Here is a 17,509-nt window from a genome sequence, read left to right as displayed (position 1 = left end):
CAGAGACTTGGGGCAAACTTTCAGAAAGTAAGAGAAATCCAGCACAGGGAGTCCAGCCATGTTCAGGGATGATTTTGATCAGATATACCAGCACATAGGAGGAGCTGTAACCGGGGAATCCACGGATGTTGCCCGCAGCGCAACTGCAGATGCGCGCATTAGGAAACGTCTACACAAATCAAGTCTTAACAAGTGAAATCTGGAATAAACTGACTGAAATCGTTTCGGGAAATATGGTAGGCTAAGTCCTTATTTTTGTCGGCAACTATATGTTTCCATTTATAAAATGGTCATTGACAATTGACAGAATAAATTGTTCGGTTGCAGACATGTCACAAGTTAGCCAAAATATAACAACTTTTTCTATAGTCTCTCTTTGTAAGTGTCTCTCTCACGAGTCATTAATAGCGAATGTTTTATATTTTACTTTTATTTAGATGGATTTATGTGTTCAGTAGGCTATGTCATAAAATAAAGTAGCCTATTTGATGCTTTACTTGAAAAAAAAGTAGCCTATAATCTTTTCGAATTTATTTACCTTTAAAATTAATAGTTGAATCACTGTAAGCTAGCAAATGTAATGTGTTTTCGCTGTTTTGTTAATTGTTTAATTTATTTGAAAAATTTGACAGGCAAAATAATGCGTGTGAAACGTCAGGTAACCTATTTGGGATTCACTTTTTTTGTGTTAGGCTACTTCACTTACAGTAAAGTAAAAAGCGACATGTTTGATCAGAACATGCAGCATTGATCGTACAATGCCGGAGGTTTAATGACATTGTTTTTTTTCATCGACTGTTATCGATAGGTGTAAAGTACTGCACTCCAGTAGCGCGCATTCACATGAACGCCGCTGGGCTCGCGCGAACCACACACGAGCGCTATGCGGCTGCGGACAGCGCGCGACAGCATCAGCTCTGGCGTTTGGGGTAAGTGCATAAGTGCAACACCGAACACCCTCGTGATTTTCCCCAATGTTTTGTGCCATGGTATAGGATTATAAACTAAGCTTTTAGACGTTGAACTATACAACCTCACTCAGTTGTCGTCGATGTAGTTGTTGATGTTTGAGGATGATCACGTTGTAGACGTGTGATGTCCTGAACAGTGCGTTCCCAATGTGAATCTTTGAAGGGTGGAAAACATTTGTTTAAATAAAAGTTAGGAATCACGCGGCCAGTTTTCATTTATGGCAATGGCAATGGCAGTGCATTAATAAAGTAGACTAGAAGAGAGATGTGTTGTAGCCTATCATAGGCTACTTGAAGACACTTTCTCCCAAAGTTACAATATGCTCTGTTAATCTTGCTCAGTCTTACCAAACCTAATATTATGTTTTACATTATTATAAGTACGTTTTGTAGAATCTAAATGTTTGATGTGAAGACACTGGGAGCCAATGTGTGGAAATGTACTTCTGTGAATGTAATGTTTAAAAAACATACAGAAAATCAATGGAGAGGTCAAAGGATTTCCTTCCCCTAGCTGTAATGTCACAATGACAAGATAGCATTTGCAGATTCATCAAATTAGTGAGATTTATAGATTTAAATGCAATTCTCACTTGAATTAAGGTGATATAACTAATTAAAAAGGACCAACCCCCTGCGAAAATCCAATACAAGAAAAACTGCTCCACAATCACAGGGGTGTAAAGTCCCTCACAGGTATGCCAACAACTACAATTTTGTAAAAAAAAAAAAAAAAAATGCGCCAAAACCAGTACTCTGACTTTTCACCTCAGAAGTCACCTCAGTTATGAAGGCTTGTAATTCCCAGGTCAGACATTTCTAACAATGAATGTAAGATTAACTGTGTAATGCCTCTGACAGCACGCATGAAAATTGTGAAAATTAATTATTTTAAGTATACGCACACCATGAACACCCAATGATTAAAGACTCTTGTGTGGGAAGATCCAAAACACAGCAAGTTATAACAAAATTTGTGTAACAGGTTCGTCAAATACGGGATCTACTAGTTGAGCTTCGTGCAGAGGATGACACATAAGTAAGGCCCTTCATTTTCAAGTGCTACAACTATGCTGCCAAAAGAGCAACACTGGTGAGTCTGCAATTCCAGTATCCTTTTATTTAATCAGCATGGCTCTAACATTATTGATCGATTTTGTGATTTTTATATTATTGTCATAATCCACAACTCTTCTTTTCCATGTTAGTGATTCTAAAAATATAATATTTAGGATGTTAAAATTTTTTGTTTAGTTTCTGCTTTTCACTTCAAAATGACAATTCTGTCATCATTTACTCACGCTCAAGTAGTTTAAAACCTGTATGCATTTCTTTCTTCTGCTGAACACAAAAGAAGATATGTTATAGAATGTCAGTAGCCAAACAGTTGATGTACCCCATTGACTTCCATAATATTTTTTTTTCCTACTATGGAAGTCAATGGGGTCCATCAACTGTCTGGTTACCGGCATTCTTTAAAATATCTTCCTTTGTGTTCAGCAGAGAAAGAACGTAATACAGGTTTGAAACAACCTGTGGGCAAGTAATTGATGACATATTTGGGTCAACTATTCCTTTAAGACTTGAGAATGCCTAATAGACGGCCCTTTTTGTCTATATGCTCTTTTCACTAATATTGCTCAATTGCTGCCTAGGGCAATTACCAAAAATGCAATTTTGGGATTTTTAAGAGGCTTTTGAGTTAAAGTGTGGGGAACAGGGTGGATCGTAGTCTGCTGCAATACCTAACCAATATAACTTCCTGCACTTTCCCTTGAACCGAGGCATTTACACTTGTGTTCTTGCATACATGCATGCAAGCACACACACATGGAGACACACTCCGGGGTGGCCCGCGGTAAGCACATGGAAGGAAATGTTTTCACTTACAACACACTGGCCCAATTCATTGCTCTGTAATCCTCTAAGCAGTTTCTGCATGCTTTGGCCTCTCCACATGTCTATCTTTTCTTCTAAGGAACAGCCAACTACTTGAACGAGTCAAACCACATATTTTCTTGACACGGTTGTGTTTTCATCAATGAAACACTGAATTTCTGAACTGTTTTTGTCTTTAAAAGTTATACACACTTAACAGCATACACATTCAAGATAATCAGGCCGATTTTGAACTCAATTCTCCTTTTCCGAAAATCCTTGGTAAAATTCAGATTATCTTGATGGTTCTACAGATTATTTCTTAACAGATTTCCCTGTGGTGTGATGTGTGTTAATGACCGCAAGAGATTTTGTGAGGTTTTTCCATGTCAGTCGAGAGTCGAGACTCTTGTTTTTTGTTTGTGAATGTAATCTGTTAGTGTGTGGTGTGCTGTCTTGGTCACATTGCGGCATTCCACACACTATAGGAACAAAACTGTTAAATGTCTGAATTTTTTTATTGTCATGTTTGTGGTCTCACATTTTGAAAATCTCAGTGTGGGCCAGTCTTTAGATAAAGGAATAGTTCATTCAACAAAGAACATGTTCTTGTCATTTACTTCAAAACAAAAGTCAAAAGGAGATGTTTAAAACAGAATGTCCAAGCTGCTCTTTTCATTCAATGAAAGTGAATAATGACCATGGCATGACTTCAGTTAATAAAGCATTGCATTTTAGTCTATTTCTCATGCAAAGCTATCGAATCGTTACATTTAAAAAAATCATACTTCTATGATCATATCATCATACTTCTATGAGGCTTTGATGGTGTTTTTTGTGCTTATTGGAGCTTGGAGATTGAACTATACCTTTAGGATAAAAATATTATAATTCTATACAGATGTGTGTACGGTATATGCACACATACATTTTAAAATCAGCGATGTTCCTGCTTCAGCTGGAACCACCCGTGGTGCTGACTTTGATTGCTCTGTATTTATAGTTGAGCAAGCATTTATTTCTGTGAAATATTTCAAAGGATCCACCACCTCCGCACAGGGACTCGCAGTTTGGTTAACTTTATGCCAGGTGTTTGTTTGAACGAACCCGTTACCCTTTGACCGTTCTTTCGCTCAGTCTCTCTGTGTCATTTTGAACACTGTACTAGACACACATTGTATTCAGCTGTATCAGCTGTAAGTAAAGAGGTCAAGTCAAGTCATCTTCATTTATATAGCGCTTTTAACAATGTAGATTGTTTCAAAGCGGCTTTACAGTAATAACGGATTAAAACGGAATAATTTAAGGTAATTGAGATTGTTTTGGCTTTATAGCGGTTTCTGAATAAAGATATTTTCCAGCTAAAGTCTCAGGCCTGGATCCAAAACACCTCACCTCGTACTGATCACCAGATTAAACAAGTGGCATCCTCATGTTTACTCAAATTGTAACCACTCTAAACAGAGCATGGTACTACTGATGTCATCATAATCTACTACCCCCTGCAACAGAAAATATTTAAATAGCCTCAGATCACACCACATTATGCTGGCGATATTGTTTTGGGGTCCAGTGCAAAAGAGATAGAAGATAAATTATTGGAAAAATCAAAAAGGACAAATTTTTGCTACATTTGTCTTTGTTTTCATAGAACCTGTTGATGTAAATTACTTAATATGTTCATGAAAGCCCTTTTAAAAAATATGTTTCAGAAAATGAACAGTACAATATTTAGCCTCGTTCAGACTGTCAGTCCAAATCTGATCTTTATGCATGTCCGTTTGGAATCCGATCACGTTTAGCAAGTGTAAACGCGAGAAATCACATGAAATCCGTTTTGAGCCACTATCTATTAAAATTTCTAGAAGTCTGTTTCAGTCTGATCTCTCTAATCGGATTTTGCGTGGTTTACGTATCTTTCTCGAGTCACGGAGAACATGCCAGACGTTGTTATAAGAAAAAATACTAAAGGAGAAGCTGTGTTGTTAAAAAGTGCCAGTCGAGCAGAAAATTACAATAGTTTTGAGACCGGCGGAGACAACAGCATGGAATAAAGCTGCGCATACCAGCAGCCCCCTATGTTTCTGCCGCTGCTTCAGAAGACGTAGTAGTCCAGCGCGGTGGCTACATATTGTCATGTTGTAAATAAGACAACATCTTTTTGTGAACCCTTCTACGTTGCTGTTGAATGGAAAACAAAATGCAACATGTCTCCATTATATTGTAATTTTTTGCTCAACCGGCACTTAGCAAAACACAAACTGGTTTCTGAAGCGACTTTCAGCGCATTTACTATAAAAGTGTCTTACATATTTACGTTTTAAATGGAAAGAAAGTTACATAACTACGCAAAATCTGATTAGAGCGGTCAGACTGAAACGCATTTCCAGAAATGCATTTTGTATAGGATTTCAAACCACAAGAATGTTGCTCAAAAATGGATTAGTAATTTGTTTGTTTTTTACCGCGTTCACATTTGCTAAATGTGATCAGATTCGGTCGGATATGCACAAAAATCAGATTTGGACTGATAGTCTGAACGAGGCTTTAGATCACATTCCAATCGGATACACATATAATTGGATTTGGGCTGACACTGTGAACAGTCTACATGGTCTCATGATACTTCTGAAACTTTATCTCTCACTAGTGGATGTATTGTATTACGGCCTGGTTTCACAGACAGGGTTTAGATTAAGCCAGGATTAAACCTTAGTTTAATTAGGGCATTTAAGTAGCTTTTATAAATATGCTTTAGAAAAAAACATTACTGCTGTGCATCTTGAGACAAAACAATGGCACTGACATATTTTAAGATATCCCTGCAAGCTGCTTTCAGCTCAAACATGCATTTTAATCTGTGCTAGGCTTAAGCCTTGTCTGTGAAACTGGGGGTAAGTGTATTAAATGTATTAAGTGGATGTGATAATGTTCCAGTGATGGCAAGGCTGCCAAAACCTCCTGCAATGAAGAAAAAGCCAAGGCCATGAAGAATGAAAAGAACGAGGTTGTGTATGTGGACCCACCAGATGGCGGTTGGGGTTGGATGGTGGTTCTGCATTGTTTTCTGGTATGTCATGAATATGAGAACATATCTTTGTTATGATAAAACTAAAGTGTTTTGTATTGAGCTAAAATCTTCTGGTGTTTCTTCAGGTGAACGTGTTGGTGATGGGTACATTGAAGAGCTTTGGGATCTTCTTTGTGGCACTGCAGGATGAGTTTGGAGGCTCGTCTGAGAGCATCAGCTGGATTGGATCCATAATGTCCAGCCTCAGGCTCTCCGGAGGTACGGTCACCATAGCAACCTTTGAACCAAAGGGTCAATATGACTGGTCATGAACTTTGTTTGTGACCCGTTAGGTCCGTTGGCCTCGGTGGCCTGTGCCAAGCTCGGGAACAGGGTTACCTCCATAGTGGGGGCGCTTTTAGTCAGCGCCGGCTTTCTCTCCAGCATATTTGCCACCAGCGTGATCTACCTTTACATTAGCATGGGGTTAGTTGTTGGTGAGTATTGTGTAATGTTTTGTTTTATAATCAAAGTTAAATATTGGAGGGTTATCATGCAAAAAGTCATCGACAAAACTTTGATTTTTCCAGGTCTAGGGTTTGCTCTTCTTTATCAGGCCACATCTGTTGTAACAGTGACCTATTTCCGAAAGAGACTGGCAACTGCATATTCTATTGGACGCTCTGGCATGGGTCTGACCTTTGCCCTCGCTCCTTTCACTCAGCTGCTTTTGGATCAGTATGCTTGGCAGGGTAATTGGCTTTCGGCTGCATTATTATAAAAGGTGTAATGTAATGGATTTTTTTCAGGATTCTTTGAGGAGACAGAAAGTTTGAAGAACTGTATTTATTTGAATTAGACATCTTTGTAACATTATAAATGTCTTTACTGTAATTTAGGAGTAATTAAAAAAAATCCTTGCTGAATAAAAGTGTAAATTCCTTTAAATAAATCTTATTATTTACACAGATTGTTTTTTGTTCTGTCTTTAGGAGCTCTGTTGATTTTGGGAGGTTTGATGTTGAACCTTGTGGCTTCTGGGATGCTTTTGCGGCCAATTAACGTTAGACCTCCAGCTTCACCCGTGTCAAACTCCACCCTTCATCAGGATGGGTCAGAGAAAGATCCTCTTAAGAACAATATGAATGGCAACACGCCTGTGTCCAATGGCACTTCCAAAATGGACAGCTCATCCACCAATCACAAGGACACACTTATAATAGAGAACCGAGCTCATGAGCAGAACACTCTTCCACACCCTGAACTCAAAAAATCCATCCAGAATGGGGTGAACGGAACGGATGGCAGCCAAGTTAAAACGTCCCCTGAGATGAATGGGGTTTCTCCTGTGGATGCGTTACTTGAGAACAGCAAAACAGAAACTCTTCCTGAAAACTCCCAAAAAGTGCTGGACTTCTCGCTGTTGAAGAACCCTTTCTTTTGCATCTACACCTGGTCGCTAGTCTTCAGTCAGCTGGCTTATTTTATCCCTTACTTCCATTTGTCTGCAAGGGCCCGGAACCTGGGCATCGACCCCATGGATGCTTCCTTCATCATCTCTGTGGCTGGTGAGTCAAATTACCTTTGACCAACCTACAGTATGTAACACTAGAGTTTTGTTTTCCCACTGTCATCTATTTTAAGTATAAAGTGCTTTTTAGAGAATTAATTTTGCATTAGCAGGGGAAAATATAGATAAAGGTTTGGGGACAAAGGTTACATGAAGACTCTAATTACTAATCAAAACAATAAAATAAAATGACATATGCCATTGTACATACAGAAAACAAGCTCAGAAAGTCTCACATATTCTACGCCTTCTGTAAAAAGTAGGTTTTATATAATATATAGAGTGGTTAAAACATGTGTCATGTGTGACAGTGTCACAAGTTTTGTTTTAAACAGAGATTCTGTAGCGATTAGCCTAATAGATAACGGAAGGCTATTCCACAATTTGGGGCAGACTATGGCAAAAGCCCAGTCTCCCTTTCTAAGTTACCTAACTTTCAAAGTTACCTATTGCATAAAAAGTCCTCTAGTCAGCATGTCTGTTATTGGTGTTCTCTGGCTGCAACAGTTTAATTGTACACTAATACTGTGTTACAGTAGAAGAAATCAATAGGACGTAAGCACTGCTGAGCTGTGCTGTGGAAAATTGAAAGACAAAAGACCCTGTAATGTCAGTGCCTGTGGACTGCGTTTCATTAGCGGTGCCAGAGAACTGATTTTTTTTCTGGCTTCATCAGTGCTGTGTTTCTGGAAAGCCATAAAGCCGTACCTGAGAGATGCACTAAGGCCATTGTGCTTTGCAGCAAGATGTGCTCCCATATGGGCTTCAAAGAGTTGATGCAAACGCAGCCAACTTCACATTAATTATTTGTGAGCTGTTTAAAATCTGCAGTGTTATGCAATGAGTTCTCTTACATAAATAATGAACTTTGGCCCAGTGGCTAAAACCAGAGGGCTTTTAAGTGCCCTGTCAAAAATGCCGTAGTGAATGAAAATGTACTCAAATGAGTTTACTCAAACATGCTTTTTTTCAATCATTTACATTTCTTTACCAAAAGATAGTAGTAACGAATACTCCCTTACCCCCCACACCCACAAACATGTTGTCAGGACACAGAGTAATCTAAACATGCAACACCTTATTAATTATCTGTATGTTTAATGCAGTACACACCCTGATGAAGGCTCTCTTTTCACAACATGTCTGTTGTCGGTTTTAACGTGCCAAAATTCTGACCGATATAAGCTGTTGGTTATTTTTATGTCGTAGCCGATAACTGACCAAATGACCAGTAATAATATTATTAACTATTTTGTGAAAATAAATTAAGAATAAAATGCAATCGTGTATCCCTACTTTATATAGTAAGACAAAAAGTCACTTTTCAGAGTCTCACATAAAATGTTTGAATGTCTAATACAGCAGCCACTGTATTTCATTTAATTTTGCCATTTTCTGTTTTGCCTGATTTAAGCTGTCAAAAAAAAAAATGCTTCCAGAAAAAGCTAGTAAGTTTCACAAATAATTACAAAGAAACGTGAAGTAACGCATTGAAATAAAAATGAAATTCGGAAGTAGAAACACTGAAATAGCATTTTCTTGTAAAATATACTCCAATAATCTGAGTACTTTAGTGAATGAATTTAATACGTTATTTTGTAATCCAGCATTATTACAGCACGATACCCAACCCCCTCCGCTACGGAACTTGAGAGAAAATAGTGTCCAACATTTCACACTTTTTCGGTTAATTAAGTGCTGAGTATTTAAAGTGCACTTTTTCTGTTGGGAATTTTCAGTGGGAATATATTACTCGCGTATTCCAAACGTCTCATATCCCCCACCCCCTCCCACCTGCACTTTGCAGTTTTCACATCAGGCAGGGCGAGCAGGGAACTAAAGCTCACCTCCTCGTGGCAGGTCACACACAGTCGGCGAGCTGAGGGAAGTCGCTAAGCAACAGCCCAAGTAGCTGACGCGAAGCTTGGCAGTTCTGTGCCCAGTTCTGAAGTGCCTGACATTGTGTGGCTTGCCACCGAGGCAGCAATGCGGACAAAAGAGGGCGAGGAGACGAGCCAAACACGTTTTGTGTTTTAATGAGCTAGTAGCCATCGGACATGCATTTGGACTCTCTGTACCTCAGTGAGGGCCTATTGTCCGCCTTTGATGTAGTGGGGACATTGCATTCGTCCAGTCCTTTTGTGTCCACTGGGTGAAGTACACAAAGACACAAACACCTGTCACATGCCCGATTACCCTGGTGAAAGTCCCCCTATACACTACAGAGTTTTGTGGACTAGGCTCCTCCATTTAAAGGCAGTTTACTACTTTCTGTCACTGAGATTTTGTATTGAAGTTTCATTGTGCAAAGCATGACAGGAACAGCTGTGAAACTCAATGGCCCTGCTGGGATTTAAACACACAAACAACGCATAAAATGTCTTCGGGTCCAAGCGGGGCACACCAGGATATCACCTTTAGTGGCGCACCGAGGACACGCAAACATTGAGCAGCTGTTTTGTCTTATGTCTGGCCAGCAATAAATGACCCCACATGTGCATGAACTGCAGCATCAGCTCAAGCCGTCAGTTCTACATGAGCTGGGCTGTGTTCCCCCAAAGCATCTTTAGTCTAAGTTGATCTTAGAGACCATTGGTGGCAATTGTTCTAAGATCAACTTACCGGTAGGCTTACGATGCTTTTGGGAAACAGCCCTGGTCAGTATGGTTGATCATGCCAACACCTCTGGGTTTTTGTTTAAACATTTAGTTACTTGAGAGATTATGAATGAATTACAAGATAAATATGATCCAATGTATGGGGCATATATGCATTTTTTATACATCCAATAAACTGTGGCAGCCTGCATGTCAGCAGTCAGTGTCACACTTTGGATCTGTTGCGTATGTATGAATCTGCAATAGTGCTGCATCAGGTCTTTTCCTAGACTGGTCAATAAAGCTCTGCAGCACACGGACACGCAACCACAACTGCGGGACAGACAACAGCAAATACAAACCGGCACTGAACGCTTTGTACAGGACGCCACAAAACAACTAAGCTGTTATCATTACTTCTGTTCTTCTGTCCCTCTTTGAACTGAAAATTAGATTCTGCCAGAGGCTAAAAGCAATTAACTGACGGTATGATAATCACTCCTTGTCATTAGTTCTTGTTAGATCAGAAGTTTGGGATGGGAACATTTTTTAAAAATGTTTTTAAAAGAAGTCTCTTATACTCACAAGGCATCATTTATTTGATGATCAAAAATACAGTAAAAACAGAAATATTGTGAAATATGGATATAAACAGTTTTCTATTTTAAAATGTCATTTATTACTGTGATGGCAAAGCAAAATTTTCAGCGGCCATTAGTTAGTCTTCGGCCTCACATGATCCTTCAGAAATCATTCTATGCTTTCTTGATTTGATGCTCAAGAAACCGTGATTGTTTTTTTCAGGATTTTTTTGATGAATAGAACGTTCAAAAGGACAGCATTTATTTAAAATATAAATATTTTGTAATGTTATAAAAGTTTTTACTGCCACTATTGATCAATGTAATGCATTCTTGATGAACAGAAGAATTAATTTCTTTAATTCTCACAAATGAAAAGGATTGAATGAATGACTTGAAATGTATACTCAATTAAATTAGATCACTGTCATTACACCTTAGGGTGATTTTTGTCATTTTGCATCTTGACAGTCACAGCCCTCATTTGCATACTGAAAAGAGGTCAAACAGGTTTGGAACAACATGAGGGTGAGGTAATAATATTAATACCAAGCTGCAGTGATCGGCATTTAAAAAGAACTAATCCGCAGCTATTGCGTGTCTGATGATGGTTAACCAAATTCAGATTTATTCAAAGGAAAAAATCTATTCATTTTAGCTTAACTTTAAATCTCACTCATTAATGTGTTGCCAGTGGCTTAATATAATACTTCAATACTGCATGAAACCAACAATAAGTGGTTCATTTTCAGTCCATCAGTTCAGCGCCTTTTCTGTCTCACAGGTATAACAGAGACGGTGTCCCAACTTGCATCTGGTTGGGTGACAGACAGGAATCTAGTTAACAAATATCACTACCATAAGGCCTACCTGATCCTGTGTGGTGTGGTCAATCTTCTCTCCCCTCTGGCCACCTCCTACATCTTGCTCATGGTCTACGCTATCTTCTTTGCCATCTTTTGTGGGGGGTACATGGCCCTACTACTTCCTGTGCTGGTGAGTACTGGCAGTTAGAAACTGAGTATAAACTGTAAAATCGGAGTATTATGATATGGATATGACAGTTTTTGACAATCGCTAGGACCCATTTCTCAATACTTGGGTTCTCTTTTTCACCAGTCTCTTTACCAGTGAACACAACAGCAGTCTATGTGGGATAAACTGTGGATCATTTGTCATTGCTTTGGAACAACATGCATTCAATTATGACATCTGTCAAATTTCATGAATTGTTCTCTCACTCCGACACAAACACCTCCAACTCCATGTATACAGGTTAATAATTAAATACTTTTACAGGCCAATGTTTAAATACTTTTCTTAAAAACAGTTGAACTTAAGTTAACATACAAAAATGAATAATACTGCAATCTTCTACATTTCTACAGTAATACCATATTAAAATAAATTCAGAATCTAAAAAATTAAATACAATCAAAACAATTAGATGCAGCTGAACACCTACAAAGGGGTCCCAATAAAAATGGCACTCCTAGTCCTGAATAATTTTGTACTGGCATTTGGTATAGATAGTAATGAAATTGAAAGACTAACACCTGTGTGTGTGTTACATACATTCTGGTACATCTAATTGTTTTGATAGTATTTTTATATTCAGTATGTCAATATGGTATTTCTGTAGACATGTAGCAAATTGCTGTCATATTCATTTTTGTATTATGTAAGGTTTTGAACTTAAGTTGAACAGTTTTGAAAAGAGTAAGTGCAAATTGTTCTGTAGGTACATAGAGTTTTGTTGGTGTTTCTGTCTTTAAGTGAGAAAATAATTTTGTAAACTGACTGCACTGGTTAGCAGGGTTTGAGGACATCCTAGTACTGAGTGCTGCTTCGTTCACTTTTATTAAATGTGCTCATGAAAAGGTCTCTGCAACTTTCTAAGTATTGAGACATTGAGTTCTTGTGCTGCAATACTGTGCAGGGCAGTGTAAGGAGAGAGGGATAGATTGACAGTCAGCACTGCAGTGCACCCGTTCCTCTGGAAGGAATCTTAGGTTTTACCTTTCAAATATTTTTACAACCTATGGAAACACTCTCAGTGAATCAGAAAAAGAAACTAGTCTTTTGCCAACATGCATAGACATTAAATGAGTATTGCTTGTTGAGTTTAAAAAGTAGTTATGTTAAACATTGCTTTGAACAGAAAAAGTGAACTCCCTGAACCTCAAGAAACCAAAAAAGCCATTTGTCAACACAACGTCCTTACTTGCCCAAATGTGATATGCAAATCAGCTGTTCTATTATGATTGAATTAGTGAGTAAAAGTGAAAGAATTTCCTCCATTACAGCAATGTTTCATACTGTGTGGTGCTAGAATTTTTTTAAAGTCCTTACATTTTTTTTTATGAAATATACACTTCCGTTCAGAAGTTAAGGGTCTGCATAAGATTTTTATTCAGCAAATACAGGTGAAACTCAAAAAATGTGAATATCGTGCAAAAGTTAATTTATTTCAGTAATTCAACTTAAAAGGTGAAACTAATATATTATATAGACTCATTACATGCAAAGTGAGATATTTCAAGCCTTTATTTTTTATAATTTTGATGATCATTAAAAGTTCTGGGAAAAACGTATCAGCAGAACAACTGTCTCTTGAGCACCAAATCAACATATTAGAACGATTTCTGAAGGATCATGTGACACTAAAGACTGGAGCAATGATGAAAATATATAAATAAATAAATAAATAAAAAATCTGAATTACATTATAATCATTATTGAATTGCAATATAGTCTAACAATCCATCACATGGCTATATATGTTGCTGTAGTGTATGTGTAGTGTAATGGATATTAATTTTGACATACAGTATAATTTTTAGATAAAGATAAAACATATTTTTTATTAATTTTTGGGGGAAATAAGTGTATTTACAAATATGGGATTTACTGTGCTTCCAATTTTTCTTTTTTTTTTAATGATAGTGCCTTGTCTATTTTTCATATCAAAGAGTTTGCTAACCAAAGCTCCATTTCTTCTGGCCTAGTCAGAGAAGTCATAATCTGTCATATGTCGTCTGTCATAAATATCATTCATTTTCCTGTCTGCGTTTTCCAGGTGGACTTGGTGGGTTCTGAAAAGCTGAACAACTCGATGGGGTTCTCAATGTTCTTTGTGGGGCTTGGCTGTCTCACAGGTCCTCCTCTTGCAGGTATGTGGAGTTTCAATGAGCTCCATGACTAACATACGAGCATCAATAGGTAAATGCAGTCTTGATGTCTCACCAAAATAACCTACAGCTCTGGAAAGTCTTGGCCAGTCTTGATAATGCGTAAGACTAGCCTGCTTCTGTGTGTGTGGCTTGAGGGACACTGCAGTCATTTAGTTTCATATTCCAATTTAAGTGGGTTACAGATGGAAGACATGTTAACCCATCTAAAAATAGGATGACCTGTCTGGTTAGATTGAAACGACTATTGGCACTTTTTCATTATAATATAATGCTGAATATATAATGCTGGATTATAGAACATATATGTATTTGTCTTATTTGCTGCTATTTATTAGCAATATTCAGTAATAAATCCCAATACAGAATCTCCTTATGTAGAACAGCTGTAAAGCGAGGGACAATTCTTGGAAATACAAGTCTTGCAGAGGGGCCTCTTTAGGAAGGCGAGTATAGACCTTGCCCTGAACTCTGTTACAGTTATGCTAACATGAACCATCTTGTCAGGGCCCCCTTCCACAATCCCTCCGCCTACCAAAAATAATGAGCAGCCAGGGAAGCAAAACTGATTTTTCCGGCCTTTCTGGACTTGACCCGCTTTTGCTTGCGTAGCGAAAACAAGCTGTCGTTTTAAAAGCGTATCCAGTCAGAAAACAGGTGTGGGAGATTCTGGGGTGTAAAGTGAAGAAAGTTTTCTCCATCTGTCCATCATCTTAAGCGTTAGGTTACTGACTGTTCGCAAATGTGTCACGCAAGGGAAAGTAAAAATAAAATCAAAAGTATTTTTTCCTTGTTTTCTTCATTGACTTCTATTTAAGAAAAACTCCTTCTCCCAACAGTTTAATATACGTCTAACGCATTGCGTTTTTTTCCTGAAGGCTTCCTGTACGACTACACACAGACCTACGACTGCTCTTTCTACCTGGCAGGTGCGTGTTACCTGTTATCATCAGTTTCTCTTTTTCTCGAGCCTCTGGCGAGACGCTGGCAAGCCCGAAAGAAACGGCTGGAGACGATGAGTGAAGAATTGATGTGGAATAACGGCGGTTTCTGCCCGGCACCTCAGAGGAATGGTGTTGTATAATAAAGGAAATAAACTCAAAGCCATTTTACTTTCCACCATGTCATGTGGTTCTGATCGGAAGAGGACCTGACCTGAACATTTGGCGGGACCACAGTGTGGCAAGCAAATGAATGTTCATTTGAATATGGAGACCAATAAACGAATGCTTGAGGACACTACAATGCAAACTATTTTGTTAGTGGGTGAATGAGACTGGATTTTGTTGAATTGGTTTGATGTATAAACAAATAGTACGTTTCCCTCACCGCAATCTTTAATGACAATCAAATCAGCACAATAACAAAATGAAGAGTCTTCATCACCACACAAGCATTTATTTTCCAGCACATTATGAATCAGGATCTTCCTTCTATAAAGTTACTCAAAAGCTTCCACTGACACATTTTACTCACTTAGGCAAATAAACTAGGAACTAAAATAAGGGTATTTTGTCAGATGGTGATGGGTCAATGCAATAAGCCTAAGATGGCTACTTCTTCTGTGAGTCCCCATTTTGAGCCTTTAATGTCTGTTGATGTGTATCAGTTGCTATGAAGATGTGTAAATGACTACATAATGGCACAATGACTGAAAACCACATAGATTTTGTTTTGTCGTCAGTGCCCCAACTGTAATACATTTGGGGGCAGAATATTCCAGGCATGGACTTTTCTTCTCACTGGTGCCAAATCAGTCACATTGTCATTCACTACTGACAACAACCAAGAGATTTGCTGGAACAAGTGAATATTCTTCTGATGCTAATGAGCCAAGTGTTGCAAGAATTAGGTCATTTGGCTTGTGGGTTCATGTGTACCTGTACAAGAGGCCCAGACAGTGAGCCTTTATGTGGAGAGTTTCTCGAAAGTGCAAATCCTTTATACTTATTGTCATTTTTTTTTATTTTTAGGTTTTGCTGGGTAATCTACAGTGCACTATGTTTATCGCCACTATTTGCCTTTGTACCCAATGACTGTGCTAAATATCATGTAATAAGAGCCAAAGATGCAATAGAAATATAATTTATCAATCTATGCCTTGGAACATGTCCTTTGTTTATAGAAATACATTCTAGTGCTCACACGCTCTCAAGAAGTTCTGCGTGAGCTGTTGCCCTCTAGAGGCACTAATGATGTACTGCTACTGGAATGTTGTATCAATTAACAGGCGATCCATGTTCTGGAATGTCTAGTTCTTTTCTTTCATCAGCAAGTAAATACAAACAGTATTTCCTAACAAGAACGAGCAAGACACGCACAACTGTGACCATTTCATAAATAAGCACATCACAAAGATAAGAACAGTATGCCACACGCTGTTTTTACGCAGAAAGCATTTCACTCTTAATTGTTTAATAAAAGCAAGTTTCTTTGGAGAATTTGGTTAGAAATGTTTTGGTAATGTTGTATAAATTGTTTGTAAACTCAAAAACTAGCCTTAAAGACAGCCAAAAACGAAAATTCTTTCATCATTTATTCACCCTCAAGTTGTTCCAAACCTGTACGAGTTTCTTTCTTCTGCTGAACACAAAGATATTTTGAAGAATGTTTTAACCAAACAGTTGATGGACCCCATTGACGTCCATAGTAAAAAAAAAAAAAAAAAAAAAAAATCAATGGTGACCAGAAACCAACATTTGTGCTCAACAGAACAAACACAACTCATACAGGTTTCAAGGTGAGTAAATTATGACAGAATTTTAATTTCAGGGTGAATAAGGGGACACAATAACACTATTATTGTCAATGACAGACTTCATTCAGAATTCTGTACTGTTAGTGATTTTGTAATTGTGTGGAAATGTCATAGCATTATGCTGGTATTTGGGTTATTAACTGGATTTTTTTTTTTTACTGTTTCTGAAGGTTTTGAATAATTGTTTTGTTGACAATGCTCACAGCTGTTAAGATTTACATGACTGCAATTAAAGCCCGCAGTAATTTGACAAATCAACTGGGTTTTCTGTAACACATCTGTTGATACCTGAGAGATGTTCTCCTTTTTCCCCATGAAAAGAAAACAGTTTATCTTCAAATCACAATATACTATAACCTTTCAAATGCAACTGTCTGAAGTACATTCATTATTTTAATTATTAGCTTTTGGAATAAAAGATTGCATTTTCATGTGTAAAATCAAAATCAAAACAAAGTGGTGTAAAAATATCTTTATTGAGAACACAATGTAGTACATACAACAATGGTAGGCAGTATTTACATGTTTAATTCATAATTATTCTAATATATTTCAATTCAATTCCTTTTATTGTCATTGCAAATAAAATATATATCAATATTTTAAATATTATATTACACAAAATCATTAGCCTCGGCCCTCATTAGTATTATAAACCTATTCAATTCTAAAATATTGAGAGAGAAAAAAATGCTTAGATAAAAAAAAATGATCTTGTACTTACAGAAATGTGAGCCGTGATGAGACTATTTCGTGTTTAATCACTGATGGATGGATACCCACAATGCAACACTGATGTTCTGTAGACACCAAAAACAGCACATAAAAAGTTGTAGCAAATTAATTACATGCATAAAATAAAACATGAAAAACTAATCAAAAGGCTTATAATCAATAACAAACCATCTAACAGTTTCTCTCAGATCTGTCCACCTGGAATCCATTCAGATCAG

General features: G+C 37.6%; 1 protein-coding gene across 3 annotated transcripts; it reads left to right on the top strand.

Annotated features, from left to right (window-relative positions):
* Positions 1–98: 98 nt before the first annotated feature.
* slc16a4 (solute carrier family 16 member 4) lies at positions 99–16,918 on the top strand. Of its 3 annotated transcripts, XM_079638731.1 has the most exons (11): positions 99–236; positions 809–929; positions 1,957–2,064; positions 5,787–5,919; positions 6,006–6,138; positions 6,213–6,356; positions 6,450–6,611; positions 6,852–7,427; positions 11,392–11,603; positions 13,687–13,780; positions 14,677–16,918. In XM_079638731.1, exons 3-11 carry the CDS (start codon positions 2,042–2,044, stop codon positions 14,880–14,882), a joined length of 1,683 nt encoding a protein of 560 aa, XP_079494857.1. In that variant the 5' UTR covers positions 99–236; positions 809–929; positions 1,957–2,041; the 3' UTR covers positions 14,883–16,918. The 3 variants fall into 3 exon arrangements, with proteins under 3 accessions (XP_079494857.1, XP_079494856.1, XP_079494858.1); XM_079638730.1 differs by having other exon boundaries at positions 6,213–6,611; positions 14,677–16,810; XM_079638732.1 differs by lacking the exons at positions 6,213–6,356; positions 6,450–6,611 and having other exon boundaries at positions 14,677–16,810.
* The last annotated feature ends 591 nt before the right edge of the window (positions 16,919–17,509 follow it).

Source organism: Phoxinus phoxinus, assembly GCF_949152265.1.
Source record: "Phoxinus phoxinus genome assembly, chromosome: 15".
NCBI lineage: Eukaryota > Metazoa > Chordata > Actinopteri > Cypriniformes > Leuciscidae > Phoxinus > Phoxinus phoxinus.
This window is presented reverse-complemented; position numbering and strand designations above follow the sequence as displayed.